Source organism: Colias croceus, chromosome 16 (genome assembly GCF_905220415.1).
Source record: "Colias croceus chromosome 16, ilColCroc2.1".
NCBI classification, from domain to species: domain Eukaryota; kingdom Metazoa; phylum Arthropoda; class Insecta; order Lepidoptera; family Pieridae; genus Colias; species Colias croceus.
In genome coordinates this window covers 7,267,171-7,285,620 of record NC_059552.1, presented here as the reverse complement: position 1 = coordinate 7,285,620, position 18,450 = coordinate 7,267,171, and the positions used below count along the sequence as shown (strand labels likewise).

General features: G+C 32.9%; 2 protein-coding genes and 1 non-coding gene across 3 annotated transcripts; 2 read left to right on the top strand and 1 right to left on the bottom strand.

The window, feature by feature from the left end:
• The first annotated feature begins 43 nt into the window (after window positions 1-43).
• LOC123698786 lies at window positions 44-162 on the top strand. The gene has a single exon (XR_006752453.1). It is a non-coding gene; the product is annotated as a 5S ribosomal RNA (ribosomal RNA).
• Window positions 163-543: 381 nt separating this feature from the next.
• LOC123698379 (NAD-dependent protein deacetylase Sirt6) lies at window positions 544-3,540 on the bottom strand. The gene is made up of 6 exons (XM_045644987.1): window positions 3,048-3,540; window positions 2,800-2,927; window positions 2,220-2,462; window positions 1,560-1,733; window positions 1,151-1,274; window positions 544-906 (listed from the first exon to the last, which is right to left on the bottom strand). The coding sequence occupies exons 1-6, from the start codon at window positions 3,111-3,113 to the stop codon at window positions 577-579; spliced, it is 1,065 nt and encodes a 354-aa protein (XP_045500943.1). The 5' UTR covers window positions 3,114-3,540; the 3' UTR covers window positions 544-576.
• Window positions 3,541-4,312: 772 nt separating this feature from the next.
• Window positions 4,313-18,089, top strand: LOC123698378 (aldehyde dehydrogenase, mitochondrial). Its single transcript, XM_045644986.1, has 11 exons — window positions 4,313-4,556; window positions 7,090-7,238; window positions 8,653-8,749; window positions 9,883-10,051; window positions 11,419-11,567; window positions 13,903-14,005; window positions 14,498-14,674; window positions 15,257-15,375; window positions 15,882-16,046; window positions 16,169-16,303; window positions 17,600-18,089. The coding sequence occupies exons 1-11, from the start codon at window positions 4,455-4,457 to the stop codon at window positions 17,768-17,770; spliced, it is 1,536 nt and encodes a 511-aa protein (XP_045500942.1). The 5' UTR covers window positions 4,313-4,454; the 3' UTR covers window positions 17,771-18,089.
• The last annotated feature ends 361 nt before the right edge of the window (window positions 18,090-18,450 follow it).

Here is an 18,450-nt window from a genome sequence, read left to right as displayed (position 1 = left end):
TAACTAGAAACTCCATCAGTCGGAAATTTTAGAGTGTATCTTCGCCAACGTCCATACCACGTTGAATACACCGGTTCTCGTCCGATCACCGAAGTTAAGCAACGTCGGGCGCGGTCAGTACTTGGATGGGTGACCGCCTGGGAACACCGCGTGATGTTGGCTTTTTGGTGAACTGTATATGGATTTTTTGTTTTGATTAAAAACGTAATTTCTATGTTTGAGGTCCGTCAATTTCGTAAAGGAATTGACATAGTGTAAACTCAAAGTCAAAATCTATACTAATATTATACAGCTGAAGAGTTTGTTTGTTTGTTTGAACGCGCTAATCTCAGGAACTACTGGTTCGATTTGAAAAAATTATTTCGGTGTTAGATATGTAGCACATTTATTGACGAAGGCTATAATATCATCACGCTAAGACCAACAGTAGCGGAGCAATGCGGGTGAAACCGCGCGGAACAGCTAGTTATTGATATAACTTATGGGTTGGTTTTTTATTGTATGATCATGATCATAGATGTTAAAACAAAAAGAAAATCAGTATTTATCAAAATTCACTTTATTCATCATACATTATCAAATTACATCACTGTTCACTTCATCCTTAATTTCTATTTTAACCACTTTTGACTTATCATCAAGAAAACCATTTGATTCATCTGCACTATTTCTTCGTTTCTTTATTAAAACCCGTTGTTTCTTGACACCTTTGCACTTAACCTTATATACTTTTTCCAAAGCTAAAATATCTTTTCTATTTATAGTCCAGTCAATGATGGAATGTGCGGCAAGTTTTGTGAAATCATCGTCTTCACTGTAGGTGGGAATCTCGTATCCTAATATTTGCATCACATTTTCTAAGATGTCATCTACATAATAGTTGATTACTAAGTCTGCTTTGTTGTCCTGAAAATAAGGAATATATCATCAGTTAATAAGTTTAACTACAAAAACCAAATATTGTTGTAATTTACTTTGGAGAAAGTAATTACTTTCATATCATTTCATTATATTCTTAGATATATTATTATGTTATGTAATTTCGATGAATACTAATTGTAACTAGTTTCGAATAGAACTCATTAGGAAACTAAAAAAATACAGTACTGCATGAATTTAAAACATCCATTGTTTCTAAAATGCTACTCACATGTTTAGTTGGCTGCAAATTACATATGACTAGTTTTCCTCCATACTTCACTGTTTCTAACGGCAGGTTACCACTTGGAATGATTTGAAGTGTTGTTCCCAAACATATACTTAGGTCTGCAATACTAAAAAGGAAAAAAAAAACAATAAATAAAATTGTACAGAACATTTTTTTGCAAATAGTTGATTTTTTATTCTTTTTTTCAAAAGAGACAATAATTATTTATTAAGACATTTCAATATTAATTATTAGCATACATATCTTTTACATACAGTTAATAGTAATTTATGCTATTTATTATTGCTGCTTTGTCAAATTAACTAATTCTATAGTAAACCAGTATAAAAAATCAATAAAATTAGTAACTGTAGTAAGTACGAATTTCTACTCTATTTTTTATTAAACTTACCTAGAATGCCACTCCGCTGCTAACAAATCATTCTCAGGCAGGCTATGCTCCCAATCCAGCACTCCATCATACAGTCTACCTCGGCATGGTCTTCCGCCACCGTGACCAGCTGCACAGGGCACGCCACTGCACTTCTTGCCAACTGTCTCCACTGGTGCGTTCCTTACGAATTGCCTGATAAAATGAGTTATTATCAGTTAAGTAGGTGCTTTTAACATATTATGCAAAAGAGATGTGTATATTTAGCAGCCAATAAACATTTCTAAATAACATGAAAGCACAGTATGTATTAGCTACAATCTTAATGTATTAGGTTGGTTGCAGAGCTTGACCGCCCGTCAGTGCGTACGTCAGTCGCGCTTGTCATATGTATGGAAATTCATAAAACCTTTCATAGCTAGACCGACCATACGCACGCGTATTGTCATGCGCATTAGTGTCATAGTCATACAATTGTTGATGCGTATCGTCAGGACCGACGGTACGCACTGATGGTCGGTCAAGCTCTGCAACCAGCCTTAGATTAGATGTGTATCATTAGGTTATTATACATACAAAACAGAGTAACACCATGGTTATGTTGATTGTTTTATATATTTAGTAGACATTGCAAACATGCCATCTTATACATTACCTAATATTACTACAAGTTAAAGTTACCTTTTGCACAGATTACATTCATCAATAAACATATTGCCATGTAGTTCGGCCAAATATCTCCGCGGCAAGCCTGACTTCAAATGTAACCCATCTATGTTCTGACTGACAATGTACTGCACTTTATTGCATTCTACTAACTTCTTTAGTATCATGTGAGTCTTGGTTGGCTTAGCATCAGTGAAAGATATGTTGATATTTGGTTTTTTCCCTTCTTTCTCGAGTGTCCAAACACCGTTGGGTCCTCTGTAGTGATATTAATAGTAAATGATTATTTCATAGAACATTAAATTTAATCCTTGAATTGTTGCAATGGAAATACCTATTGATTAGTTTAACCATCAGAGATATTATGTACTGATTCTTTAATATGAATTTGTTAGTATTTAATTAATAAAACCTTGTGCAAGGATCTCAATTAAAAATATTTTCATATTGTATTAGCATTCCCGGCCCCACTATTCTAATAAAAATGTTATTTGCCATCAAAACAATATCTACATGGAATACAACCAATCATTGATCAATGTAAAAACTAAAAACTACACAATTCTAAAAACATGCATGTAAGTTCAATCATTACCTAAAATCAGGTATTCCTGCAGATGTGCTGATGCCAGCACCAGTGTGGACCACAATATGTTTACTTTCTTTTATTAAATTTGCCAGTACTTGACATTTTTCTTTCAACTTTTCAATCGCGTCAAATTTCTGAAAAACAATTTAAAAATTTTATGGAGCCATACACTAATTTTTTTGTAGTGCATTTATGAAACAAAAAGTGTAGGTATGTATCCCTACGGAATAATAATATTGTTAGCGGGTTCTTACTTCTGGTAGTCCAAGAACTCCTTTATGTTCGTATGGAGAGAGACCCTCCGCGTAATTACAGGACATTTTTATTTTGTAATATGAGCATTGGCATGGAGCATCTAGTCAAAGGGTCCTTTATTAATTATCTTTCTGAGATGAATATATGCATAATAAATGCAGCATTCATTTTAGGTAAATAATTGCTAAACCATTTTTAAGCGATTCCTTCTGTTTACATTTTGCCCTTTGCACTGTATTATAAAGGTTAATCTCATTTAATGTCATCTATGATTTCAATAACATTATAAATGCAATAATTTATATTGAAAAACACAAGGCAAACACTGAATTTGCACCTGTAACCTGATTACAAATTACAAAAATCCGCAAAAATCACTTCACAATCACAACAGGTTTTTGAAGTTTGAATAAAATAATTATTTTAATTTATACATAAACAGATTACAGAATACAGATTACAATTTATATTACAGAATACAGAGTAAAACAATTTATTAAATGGTGCATTTATACTGTATATATACATTATACTCTTTGATTTATACAATCGCGCAAGGCGGGCGCCGCCGGGCGCGGCGTCAGACGGATGTGGACACAGAGTACTTTTTTATATATTGAGAAAGATGTGGAGGCGGATAGTGCCTCGGCTATTCAGTATTCGCCTTGTTTCGATTCGTGTTGAGACCGGTTTTGAGAATGAGTAATCAGAGGGAAGATGAAAAAGATTCGCGGGCGGCGGGATCACATCAACTCTATTACGCAAATGTTTCACCGAATACTTTTATTTTATCGTAGAGTCAAGAGGCAAATAGTTAACAGTTAATACGAATGTATTACGAATGAAACTAAGTCTGTATATCAAGTATCAACGCACAGAGTGATATTACGACAAGCATCCAATTTAATATTATCATCTTTATTTCTACGGAGATATGCATATAGGTTTTCATCAGGAATTCAATATTTATTTAAATATAATAGCTTTCAAATAAACCCATCGTTGTTGGGTACGAATGAAATGAGGAGACTGGAAACGGATCCATAAGTTATTATTAAAATTATCCCAAAATAGATACTAAGTTGGCACAACATGGGCACAACAATAGAGTAATCTACTAATCCTATTAAACATTATACTCTTTGTACTAATCTATCGTAGTGTCAGGTACAACACTTTATTTGACATTGACATTTCAATTCATTCATTCATTATTTTCGATTTCATTCATTTGCTGTGTTCATTAATCATTTCTGTGAATCATTTGGTTACGTTATTCTCAACTGAGAGAACGTTCCAAAATAATTTTAAATAATTGTAAAAAACACCTTTCCGAATTCCGGCCGGCCGGTAGTTCAACATCAATTAGTGATTAGTGGATAAAGTGATTTAAATATTTTTAAATCATGTTTCGTAATATAAACAAAGTTCTAAAGCTTCAACAAGCTCAATTTGCGACCGCTACTGCGCCAGCGCCGCATACCAGCCCCGATATTTTATATACAGGAGTAAGCTTTTAAATATAAAAATAATATCTAAAAATTATGAACATTGGTGTCTATGTAATATTAATAAATATTAAATTATAAAGCATTAATGTTTACGATAAGTATATAAATTGACGATGATTGTTCGACTTGAAGAAGCTTTTTAGCGATGACGAAACGAACGAATATTTTTACAAAATAAAAATATTAAAATAATATAAAAATACTAGTGAAGTATCTGATAAATTGTATGGTTTACATTAGGTACTTACATTATATTATTTATTTATCAGTGTTAAATACAAATACATATTAATATTCTATATATTATTATTGTTATCAGCATAAGGGAGATACCTGGTTCTGAGAAAATTATATTAATAATTATGATAATATACTTATCCATAGATATATTACCTATATAATAGGCACATGGAAATAACATCTTTTTTATTTAATTTAATATAAGTTTAAACTGAATGAATTGATACCTATAGCTATGTAATTAGAATTATTTTTTATTGTAGCAGTTTCAGTTGTATATTGCTTTAAAATATTCTCACTCATACAATGTTATTAAGTGATCCTTATTATATTTTGTTATTTGTAATTATGATTTATGAACAAAAAAATATAGGGTAATTGCGCTGGTTTGCCGTCCAGCTTCAGTTTTCGTCCATTTGACTGACCTGCTACAATCACGTGCGTAAAACTTGAATACAAACCTACCTTCCCGCGCAAGTTTGCACTTTTTACGGTCCATAATGATTAAGCAACAGTACTATCAACATGAAAATTTGATTTGACTAGAAGAGAGTTCAAAAAATTAACGTAAAAGTGGCCGCTTCGCATCCGTGCCTTGCAGATGTCATCGCGCGAGAGAAAAATTTGCCGGCGAGAAAAGTTCATGGTAAGGTAAATCACTGTTTTAGCTAGTTTACGTAATGTTTTTGGTACGTATGTTTATTTATAAGCATAATAAACGCAATTATAAGTGTTTATCATACTTTTTTATAATACTCTTCGAAATATTAAGTGGACGGATACTAGGTTACCAAATTCTCAAAATATTTGGTTTTCGTCCAAGTGGACGGAAACTCAAACAGCTACGTGAATATTTGTTAGGGTCATTTTACTTTATCGGACCTTTAAAATACTGAATAGTTTCTCCCGAAGTGATCTTTATTGCTATTAGTTCAGATTTTTTGGTTTCCGTCCACAGCTTTGTCAGTGCTGCCAAAATAAAAAAATATTTAAAGAAGTGGACGAAAACTAAATTTAGCTTTAAATGTTTTAGTTTTCGTCCATGAATGAGTATTGGAGTAGACAAAAATTAAATATAGCTATTCTTTTGCATTACTTTTCGTCTATTTTTACGTATAGTTTTTACGTATTGATTAAGTTTTCTATTCAGTATCTTCCTCATAAATAATTGGTGAGGGCCAGAGTGTTGTAGGTACCTAATAATGTCATTCATTCAGTCATGTATCATTCTCCTTATGTGAAGTAGAGTCAATTATTCGTAGCATAAATGGGAGTAGGTCAGACATAATACACTGTATTTTTCTTGATTATCATTCACTTGAGTATCATCTTTTATTCTAGGTCTGTTTTGCCAATGCAGTATTTTTTTACTATACTTACTCAACGTATACTCAGAAAGATCTCATTGTTTTTAGATGGCCTCGAAGGAGTCTAAGAAATCTAGAAAAAAAAGACGCTGCGTACACTGAAGAATCTTTAGTAAAGGCTTTAACGGCAATTCGGAAAAATAAGGCATCAGTCAGACAAGTCTGTAGAGATTAAGGGATTCCTAAAACTATGGTCCTCGATAGAATACACGGCTTGTTGTTTTTTGATTTTATTTCTTAATCCTGTAATTATTACTTGATTCATGTACATTGTAAGGAACGCATTCCTTTCTTTATTACGAATGATTATACAGTCATCACTAACGCCTATAAGGACTGCCAAGTGCTACATAGATCTCAGTGTTGACTAGTTATATTGATTATTATTAGTAAAACCACATGTAAAACTAAACCTGTAAGGTAGTGAGAAATTGTAATGTTAATTAAATAAAAGTATATATTTACCTGTAATTGATTTTTAACTTAATAGTTGACCTACCCTCCTTTTTCTACACGGTGGTCGAAAACTAGCTTACACTAGGACGAAAACCAGTTTTTTTGGACGAAAACTAGCATTTACCCTACTTTTGCAGAAAATAATTTAAATTAAAAGATACATCAAAATGATTTATTTTCACTTAATTTTATCTTAAAGAAGACTATATAAGGACTTAAAAAAAATATAATATGTTTAAGGAAGGGTGCTCCAAAATATTTATTTCGTATCACAAAGTTGGCAACTCCTATAATTGGACGAAAACCAGCGCAATGACCCTACTACTGGGAAATTTTTATTTTTTTTTTCTTTCCTTATCCTGCTAAAGTTCGAGTTCATGAACAGTTTTTACTAAAGTTTAAACCCAGCTTACAACCAACCGAAAAAAAACCACCATAATTATTAAACAATTATTTTTTGTTGCCAGCTATTCATAAACAATGAGTGGGTGAAATCAGCAGATGGCAAGACGTTCCAAACAATTAACCCAGCCAATGAGCAAGTAATTGCTGAAGTTCAGCAGGCTGGGAAAGCTGATGTTGATAATGCTGTTCAAGCGGCCAAGGATGCATTTAAGTCAGTATACAATAGTATTATATTGTGTTATACAATTTTAAATAAACCATTTCTGTTCTTTAAAAATAAATACTTACTTATATGTAAAGCAGTGGAATGCTATAAAACTAAAAATATCAAATTAAATTTCTAGCATTTTGGGGAATAAAAGAACACAATTGATACAGGTTTTTTTTTTTGTGTCTGCTCATGGAAATTTTGGCTGCTCTTAGTTACTACACATAGTATAAAACTAAGTTGCTTTCTCTGTCCCATGTCCCTATATCCCTTTGTATGCTTAAATCTTTAAAACTATGCAACGAATTTAAATGCGGTTTATTAATAGATAGAGTGATTCAAGAGAAAGGTTTTAGTATATAATTTATATAGAATATAATATATATATATAGACAAAGCGGGCGAAGCCGTGGGCGGTAAGCTAGTTTACAATATAATAACAAGCTAGTTACTTACATACAACTTGTTACATAGGTAGTTAAAATTTCAATGATCAACATAGTTACAATTCAACAGATCATTATTTGAAAAAAATAATTAGAATGTTTTTTTTTTTATGTAAGCCAATCTTTAATTAATAAATAAAAAAAATTACAGCTCTTTTTATTAATTGCATGTTTTAATTTTAAAGGTAATATAATAGAAAGAAAATTGTCTCTATAATGCATGTTAACCGTTTATCGCGCCATGCCCACTCAGGCAGGACAATCATGATTCACAGAAATACTTTCTAATCAACTTTTTTAAATTAAAATGATAAAGTACTTATACGAAACAGGAGTTTACTATTTATCTATATCTTGTCTGTACAAGGTTTTTGATTTTTCATAGCTCAGGAAATCGAGGCAAATCGAGAGTTTTATATACCTGACAAGTGACAGACATGCAAAGAATTTTTTTTTCTATAAAAACACATTTCCGAATTGAAATCATAATGACAAAACACTGAAGTGAAAATTCTAGGCGCGTTGAGAGTACCTACACAAAGAGTACAATTTCAAGGTCACGTCATACAATACCGTCACGTCACGTCATGTCATCTTAGTAAGGCGACGATTTTGGTATCTTTGAATCTTGCCAAAGGAGTTTCACTACTGACACACGTTCTTTTTTTTAACTGCGACGACATAGCATAACATCCACCAAATTTACTCGTAGCTTTTTGTTTTTACATTATTTAATGGGAACAAAAATGCGCATATGAGTTATGATAAACTAGCTTTTCGCCCGCCTCTTCGCCCGCGTTTTCAAAGGAAATCCCAATCCTAGTTACCCTCTACATGTGTACTAAATTTTATTATAATCTGTTCAGTAGTTTATGCATGAAAACCACTCATACATACCTACATACAAACCTTTCCTCTTTATAATATCAGTATAGTTATAGATTTATCCTAAAAGATGTTATTTCCTATAGATTGAACTCCCCTTGGAGGACCATGGATGCGTCCCACCGAGGCTACCTCATCAACAAGTTGGCGGACCTGGTTGAGAGAGATAGAACTTATATAGCGGTAAGTCTATTTAAATGCAATGACTTCGTTTCTTGTGAAAAAATATAGTATTTTCATATTTTTTTTGCAATATTGGAAGAATTACAAAGAAAACGTAAGCTGCATTTTCTTTGTTTTTGCCTCGTAAAACAGGAAATATTATTAACCTCTATGTTGTTAATAGAAAAAATATATTATGTTGTATTCAATTACATTGTTAACCGACTTCAAAAAAAGGAAGAGGTTATCAATTCGCCCGGTATGTTTTTTTTATATAATATGTACACCGATTTCTTAAATCAATATCAAATCTTTTTTATTTTTGACTTTTCCGTTTTCGAAGTCGGCTGTTTTTAACGTAGTTATTTTTATCAGAGATCTAAACTTTATCTATGATTGATCTTAGTGATTGATATCATCAAAATCGATTCAGCTTTTTTAACCAGAAAACGAACGTAACCTTTCGGTTCTATAAAGGTTATATAATAGTTCTAGAGACCATAGAATGGATATCGTATCATATGAATGTAAATGTATAACTTATAAATTCATTCAAAAACAAGTCAAGTGTATTATCAAGGCCATGTTATCTCCATACAGTGAGCAATAAAATGTTTTCATTTATTCGAACAATAGGAACGAAAAATACAACATCCGCCTTTTTTTAAGAGTAGGTGGGTAATTTTAGCCGACTTCAAAAAGGGGGTTTTCAATTCACGGTATATTTTTTTTACTTCATCTATTTTGTACAGTTTTGTTTTCCTGCGATTATAAGGTAACTATGTATAGATTATCATGTAGGTACTTTGTAACCTAAAGAAATCATTCTCGGAAAACAGTATGTTTTATATTTAGTCTTTTATCGTACCTATGTGTTTACTAATTATGCCATAAGCGAGTGTTGAGAAGCTTACCTAACTATTTTATCTTTTCACTGTATTATAACTACATACTTAGCTATAAGTACAAAATAATATATTCAATGTTCATTGAGCCTTAATAGGACTCGGTACAAATCGAACAGTAACTCTTACCAAAGTCCAAAACTAATAGGTAACTATAAGTTATTTCATAATAATTCGAAAGTGGTTGCAATCAAGAAAACCGGTAAGAAAATCCATAATTCCTATATCAAATATTCTTCCTTTCTCTAGAGTCTAGAAACCCTTGACAACGGTAAGCCCTATCTAGCGGCTTACTATGGCGATATAAATTCGGTGATCAAAAACCTGCGATACTACGCTGGTTGGGCTGACAAGAACCACGGTAAAGTACTGCCCACAGACGGAAAGTACTTTGCCTACACCCGCCATGAGCCTGTTGGTGAGTTCTTTTTATATTTTTGAAGTGAAACTTCTTTATCGGGGTTGGAAAAAATTTTAGTAACATTTTTTCGTTACGCGTGACATTTTTCCGTTACGCGCCATCTTTTTCTTATCCCTACCACGCGTGATTCGACGTATTTCTGTAAAGTTGCATATTAGAGTAAATTATTTTTTGAAAAATAAGGTCATAAAGAAGTTCCACTTCTTACGTACACGCACAATTTTTTTTTGTGTAGGGATTTTGAATTTGTATGAGTTGCCAACAAATGAATAAAGTAAGTAGAAAAAGTATGATATTATTTCGTTGCCTTGCTTTTAATACAAGGAAGAGTGATTGAGTAGATACCTATAAGGAGTATACAATTAAAAAATTTTACGATTGAAATTCATATAAAAAATTCCTTAGGTACATTTCCAAAAAAACGAGTATATTATGATTTCCTTTCCAGTTTACAATGAAAAAGATGTTCTACTATATCTATTATTAGCAACTTTATAGACGATCTAAAATAAAGAAAAAATTCCATGTAATTTTATAAATAAATCACGTATCAATATGGTACGTTTGCCTTATAATATGGCTCATATTTGCCTAACTATTTTTTTGCATAGTCATGTGTGTAAATAACATTTTAGCGTAATACCTAATGTGTTAAAAACGTGTTATAATAATTTTATATCAAGTTCCTAATGACCTTGATTGTCAAGATACGAGACAAAATGGAGTAACTGTAATCGGTCAAATCTGATGATTTAACGAGATAATAACGTTAGCGGTTAGCGTATGGGACAGAATAATAACTATTAACTACCTAGCGTTACTTATGCCACAGACTAGATACTAGCTTATGCCCTTTAAAGTAACTACTAACATGATTTATAGATGACTAGATTTCCGCCCGCGGCTTCGCCCGCGTTTGCAAAGGAAAACCCGCATAGTTCCCGTTCCCGTGGAAATTCCGGGATAAAAACTATCCTATGTGTTAATCCAAGTTACCCTCTATATGTTTGCTAAATTTCATTGTAATCGGTTCAGTAGTTTTTACGTGAAAGAGTAACAAACATCCATACAAACTTTCGCCTTTATAATAATATACTAGCTTTCCGCCCGCGGCTTCGCCCGCGTTTTCAAAGAAAAACCCGCATAGTTCCCGTTCCCGTAGGATTTCCGGGATAAAAACTATCCTATGTGTTAATCCAAGTTACCCTCTATATGTGTGCTAAATTTCATTGTAATCGGTTCAGTAGTTTTTACGTGAAAGAGTAACAAACATCTATACATCTATACCGTATAAGGCTCAGAGATACTTATTGTGCTAATAAATAAGTCTTAATACATTTCTATAATTACCATCCATAATCCAGGGGTCTGTGGTCAAATCATACCATGGAACTTCCCGCTCCTGATGGCGTCATGGAAGCTTGGCCCAGCCTTGGCCACTGGCAACACTCTGATCTTGAAGCCAGCTGAACAGACTCCACTCACCGCATTGTATTTGGCGCAGCTGGTGAAGGTATGTTGGGAAAATTAACAAATGTATTGATTTAAGAATAATAAATGTTAAGGAGCGTTTCGATAATAATTAATGGTAGATGGTAGTAATAGCAGTTAGGAAAGAGAATGATAATGTTGTGTTTTATTGTATTTTTAATATTCTTATTCTTTTTCCCAACTTCAGGAACAGTCCTGTGAAGGTTTAGTTTATACTTTATGAGAATGGGCAGATAGGCGACACTCAAAATTTTTTTGATTCTTGGATATGGTGATTTCCTCACTAGGTCCTTTTTTTCATCTTAATCCGCCAATTAAGTTATGTTTCTTATTAAAGGAACCGAAAAATAATAAAAAAATGTGTTCATGTGCTTTTAATTCATATACAGGGTGTCCCAGAAGTCGACGTCAAGCCGAAATTTTCTGAAAGGTAATGCCACACCAGTTATCAGAAAAATTTAAAAAAAAAATTAAGTCATGTATTTTTGAAGTTATGGATTTTTTTATTTTATTCCAGAAAATGTACACCATGTGACAGTTTTTTCATTCCTGTTGCTACAAATATTTACTTTTTGTCAATTTTTTTTCTCTTCCGTCATCCCGAATAGTGCTTTATGTAACCTGTGATCCTAAACCATGTGCCGATCACTCCAACTTGTAGGAAAATGTAATTTTATACCGTACAAGTTTTCAAAATTAATTTTTCGCACTACTTCAACTGATCGTCCTGAAAAAAAAAATGTACTACTCCAGTTTGGCAAGTAGCTTTAAAAGTAAGCGCATTCAATAAGGATTCTAACGTGGTATAACACTTACTCCATTATATCTTAGATCGGCCATAAAATTTTTTTTTGTTAAACAAAGTCTGTTTTTAACAATTTCTTTGAAATTCCAAAAAACTATTCTAGTGTACCAAAAGCGTTCCTAATTACCACAGCGTGGTTTAAATAAGATGGAGAGAGACATTCCATAAAGTGTGAGCGAGACAGATAGACTACTTGTGACATACGGACGCAAATAAGTGAACGAGACAGATAAGCATTACAGCCACTTAGTTCGAGTACACCATAATGAGGAATATCCAGACAGATGGATAGGGCAGGCTGGTACAATCTCGTGGCCCGTCCGATTTAACCCGATTTAAATCCTCTAGATTTTTTTCCTGGGGAGCAGTAAAGGAAAAAGTCTATTCCAAGTCAATTGAAAATGTAGAAGAGCTTAGAAAGAGAATAGCGGAAGCAGTAGAATTTGTAAATAATGGAAGATTTGGCCGCCTGATTTCACGATCTTTTTTAAGGAGATGTCAAGCTTGTATTGCAGCTGAAGAACGGAAATTTGAACTTATTTTGTAAAAAAAAAGTAATAAATTTAATCATAAAAAAGAAACTGTCTTTATTTTACTCTAGTTCACTTATTTGCGTCAGTATGTCATAAGCGTTACTATCTGTCTCACTCACACTTTATGAAATGTCTCTCTCCATCTTATTTAAACCATGATGTGGTCATTAGGAACGCTTTAGGTACACTAGAATCGTTTTTTGTAATTTCAAAGAAATTGTTAAAAACTGACTTTGTTTAACAAAAAAAAATTTTTATGGCCGATTTAAAATATAATGGAGTAAGTGTTATACCACGTTAGAATCCTTATTAAATGCGCTAACTTTTAAACCTACTTGCCAAACTGGAGTAGTACATTTTTTTTCAGGACGATCAGTTGAAGTAGTGCGAAAAATTAATTTTGAAAACTTGTACGGTATAAAATGACATTTTCCTACAAGTTGGAGTGATCGGCACAGGGTTTAGGATCACAGGTTACTTATAGCTCTATTCGGGATGACGGAAGAGAAAAAAAATTGGCAAGAAGTAAAAATTTGTAACAACAGGAATGAAAAAACTGTCACATGGTGTACATTTTCTAGAATAAAATAAAAAATTCATAACTTCAAAAATACATGACTTAATTTTTTTTTTTCAATTTTTCTGATAACTGGTGGGGCCTTACCTTTGAGAAAATTTCGGCTTGACGTCGACTTCTGGGACACCCTGTATGTACTTATCAATTCGCCAAGTTTTGTTATCAATTATGTATTCTCGAACACAATGTTTCATATTTATAGACATAATAATTGACATGATAATGAATTTTATCAGTGTTTTACTTAGTGTAAACATTGATTAAAAGTGCCAATAAAAGTATGACGGAACGACTATTACCTACATAAAAAATTGATTTCTTTTTCATAATTACTTATATAAGATACTTGGCATTTAAAGACTTGCACTATCATGTTCAAATAATTTATATGAATAACTAAAAAATATGTTAGTACATTTTTTTGTATGTACATATTATATAGGAAGCAGGATTCCCACCGGGCGCGGTAAATGTGCTACCGGGCATGGGCGACGCGGGCGCAGCCCTAGTCGATCATCCCGATGTTGACAAGATAGCTTTTACAGGTAAATATTCTATTTAAAATGAAAAAAAAAAATAAAAAAAATACCATAGATTTTTAGAAAAAATTGTTTATTTTGACATCGTTTTGTTTATTTTTGTTAATAATAGCTCAGACTCAGTTTGATATAAAAGATTTTTGATTAAAAAATAACTATTTATTTTAGCTGCGGTGCCCGTGCGGACAGATCCGCCAAACATAAATTTGGTTCTAAAAAAAGTTTCTAAAAAAGTTTGTTTTTTAAAACTTTAATCCCAAACCGGTATTAGGGATAAAATCAAGCAAATCTCGAGATAGCAAATTTTGTTGAAAAGGAAACGTTCCTTCATTTCTAAAAAATAAATATAACGGCATTTTTTTATATGTTAAAAAATTCACTTACCGTGTCTAAAAATCTTACTAAAAAGGAAGCGTTTTCCCCCAAACGAAATTGTTAACAAAACTACATCTCCATCAAAATGAACTAGCCTACAACTTTCCCTATTTATGCCCTTAGGTTCAACAGAAGTGGGCAAGCTGATCCAGCGTGGTGCAGCCAATAACGTGAAGCGAATCACATTAGAGTTAGGTGGCAAGTCACCTAACATAGTGTTGGCTGATTGTGACCTACCGTACGCTGTGGAACAAGCGCACATGGCGCTGTTCTATAACATGGGCCAGTGTTGCTGTGCTGGTGAGTGTTTTTTTTAATTAAATTTCGCTTCATTCCCCTTCCAATGGAAGGGACCTTTGTGCTAAATGTATTTTTTTCTTTTTTCTGCTTGTTTTTTAACCCTTTTTTATTCTTTGTATTTTGCTGCCGATGAGTGTACACATTCAAAAATACAGAAATCGTCGCCTTGCTACATGACGTGACGGCATTGCCATGACTCGATATTGACATTTTACTCTCAACGCGCCATAATAAGTTTCGCTTCAGTAAACAAAAAGTAATTAAATATTTTGTGTCAAAATAATAATTTATTACAATTTATGATCAATACTTTTCTATGCAAAGAAAAAATAATATTTATAATCTGGCAATTACTGACAAAGAAGCACATAGGTAATTATTAATTCTAATTCTAGGAAGTTACATAATACATAGTCAATGATGAATGAATGTACGATTAATAAAAGAAACTACCGCACGAACAATGTTTTGCTTCTTAATCACTCAAGTTGAACTAGTGTTTTTTATGTAACTTTGATAGATTTTTTTAAAGAATTTAAATATTCCTTTTATTGTTATTTTTTATATTTTTTCTCCATCCAGGATCCAGAACATTCGTAGAGGACAAGATCTACGACAAGTTCGTGGAGATGTCAGCTGAGAGGGCGAAGCGCCGTGTTGTGGGCAACCCCTTCGACCCTAAAACTGAACAAGGGCCGCAGGTATGTTATTTATTTCGACGGTTATAACTTATTATGTTATTTGGATTTTTTTTACGAATTTTGGATTTTAAATGCGTTTAATGAGTTGAAATTTGATTTTATTCTAAATTTTATTTTAAAATGCAAGAAGCTATTTTGTTAATAATTTAGCTAATTTTCTATCACGCCATTGACATATAGAATCACTATAAAGAACAAACACATCCATCTGTTTGTTCGTAAATAAATACTGACGTCCAACCATTGACGTACTTTAATCAATTAGCACACAATGGCCAATTCAAACGTAGTCAAAATGTGTTCGAACGGTGTTGTATAAAGTTAAAAATTGAAATTTACACCTTATTTCTTGGCCATAGTGATCAAAGTCCATTGCTATCCGCTTATTGGAAAACTCAGCCTAATACCTGCGTAGGCAGAGTTTTGCTTAGGACAATTTTTGAGCCTGACTGTAGGTTTTTTAATTTTATTGACATGATGCATCTAACATAATATACTTATTCCAGGTCGACGCAGAACAACACGCAAAAATCCTAAGTCTCATAGAGAGCGGTAAGAAACAGGGCGCTTCCCTTCAAGTGGGGGGCGGGGCGGTCAGCGGGGGGGGATACTATGTGCAGCCCACTGTGTTCAGTGACGTCACCGATGATATGGATATCGCTAAAGTTGAGGTAAATATAGGCATAAATGAAGGCTTTTTGAAATAAATGTCTCTAAACCTATATAATATAGGCTATAAAAAAAGTTGAGGTGAAAAAATTCATCTTTTAATTTATTACATCAAATTTTTCAGATCTTTGGTCCAGTACAACAGATCATGAAGTTCTCGAGCTTGGATGAGGTACTCGATCGCGCAAACAACACCGAATACGGTTTAGCCGCCGCTGTGTTCACTAAAGATTTGGACAAGGCCAACTATCTTATTCAGGTATACATTAATTTATTAAAGTTTACCAATAACATGTCGCTGGTACACAAATATGGACTTTAATATTAATAAATATACGATTAACTGTACTATTCAATATTCATAAAAATTACAAAATAAAACATTTTAAATTTTCTACAACCCCTACATTATTACCATACAAAATCTCATAGGAATGGACTGAATAACACACATCCTAATCGGTCGGTCGACTTGTTTTTCAGTCATATCGTTGTACATTTTAATAAAAACTGGCAAAGCAAAACCCGTATAGATCCCGTTCCCGTGGAATTTCCGAGATGGAAACTATCCTATGACAGAAATGGGAATAAATTTTAATTAACAGAACTATAATGCAAAAATATTATTATTGTATAAGGTCCGGCGCAGATATGGCGGAGCGCAGCGCAGCGCATTTTTCATTGTCAAATTGTTATCGACATTATCCTTATTTAAATCCATACTTAATATTATAAATGTGAAAGTAACTCTGCCTGTTCAGTAGTTAAGGCGTGAAGCTATGTCCACACTATGCACTTTCATCTTCAACTTTCGTCTTCATCTTTCTATTCAACTTTCGTTTGTCGCTTTCAATATTGAATTCAATATTGAATGCGTTAACAAACGCAACGCCAATATAGTCATTTACCTAGTTCATTCGTAGTTTGTCAACTTGTGGAAACATGTGCGACGACAACATTTTACTTAGTGGAATATGTGCTGCTTACTTGGTCATAAGAAATTCCAGAAAAAAAAAGAACCAAGCGAAAGTTTTGGATACGAGGCTATTACAATAATCGAAGTAATGTGATTATGAGAGAACTACGAGAAGATAAAGATATTCTTTTTAAAAATTTTACACATATGTCTGAAAAAAAATTCGATAGACTTTTGAAATTGGTTACACCATCTTGTTGTTGAACGCTTTGAAGACGAAAGTTGAAGATGAAAGTAGTGTGGACATAGCTATTGAGTAACAACTCAATCACGCCTTAACTACTGAACCAATTTGCATGAAATTTGATATAAAGATATTTTGATACCCAAGCATCCCAAGCATCCCGGGACATAGGATAGAGGAAATCTTTGTTCGTTTGATTGTAATGAATAGGCTCATAAACTACTGGACCGATTTTAAAAATTCTTTCACCATTCGAAAGCTACATTATCCACGAGTAATATAGGCTAGGTTTTATCCCGGAACGGAAACTATGAGGGTTATTCTTTGACTGCGCGGGTGAAGCCGCGGGTGGAAAGCTAGTATTTGAATATGTCTAATACATGTTTTGTTCGCAGGGTCTCCGCGCAGGCACAGTGTGGGTGAACGATTACAACGTGTTCGGTAACCAGGTGCCCTTCGGTGGTTACAAGCAGAGCGGGCTCGGACGGGAAAATGGCCCTTATGGCTTACAGAACTATACCGAAGTTAAGTCGGTTATTGTACGCATGACTCATAAGAACTCGTAATTTGTGAAATTAATTGAAATAAAAAATTTTTGGCGAGAAAATTATACTATATATTACTATGTCATATGTTTGATTATGAGTATAAAGTATGTATTTATAGTTTAATGAAAGAAAACACAAAATACATTTGACAATAACAGTAAAAAATATAGAACTTATATACTTTCTAATATATATATTAATACTTAACATACGCACACTAGTCAAAAATATCTTAAGATTAAGTGAAAAATAACATCATAACTTTCTCAAAAGGTTGTTAAAGCATTTACTTGTAAATAAACTTTAAACTGTATTTCTAATATATTATTTTTTATAATTCAGTTGTTTTATTAATGACCTTATATCAATAAATCACATACTAGCTGCGCTCCGCGGTTTCACCCGCGTGGCTCCGCTCCTGTTGGTCTTAGCGTATAGAGATGATATTATAATATTATAGCCTTCCTCAATGGATGGGCTATCTAACACAGAAAGAATTTTTCAAATCGGACCAGTTGTTCCTGAGATTAGCGCTTTCAAACAAACAAACTCTTCAGCTTTAAATATTAGTAATAGAATATAGATAATCCAGATTATTGCTTTTGCAAAAAAAAACAATGTTCTGACTTCTTCACTCTAATCTCAATTTCCTCTTGTTGCATTAATTAAAATCATAAAGATTTTGCGGGTTCTTTTTC

Excerpts from the sequence above, each read along its gene's own strand:
- LOC123698379 (XM_045644987.1), bottom strand. The coding sequence starts at position 3,113 with ATGTCCTGTAATTACGCGGAGGGTCTCTCTCCATACGAACATAAAGGA. Across the intron at positions 2,928-3,047 it reads GAGTTCTTGGACTACCAGAA|AAATTTGACGCGATTGAAAA; the intron begins GTAAGAACCCGC and ends ATTGTTTTTCAG. Across the intron at positions 2,463-2,799 it reads GCAGGAATACCTGATTTTAG|AGGACCCAACGGTGTTTGGA; the intron begins GTAATGATTGAA and ends ATATCACTACAG.
- LOC123698378 (XM_045644986.1), top strand. The coding sequence starts at position 4,455 with ATGTTTCGTAATATAAACAAAGTTCTAAAGCTTCAACAAGCTCAATTT. Across the intron at positions 10,052-11,418 it reads CACCCGCCATGAGCCTGTTG|GGGTCTGTGGTCAAATCATA; the intron begins GTGAGTTCTTTT and ends TCCATAATCCAG. Across the intron at positions 16,047-16,168 it reads TGGATATCGCTAAAGTTGAG|ATCTTTGGTCCAGTACAACA; the intron begins GTAAATATAGGC and ends CAAATTTTTCAG.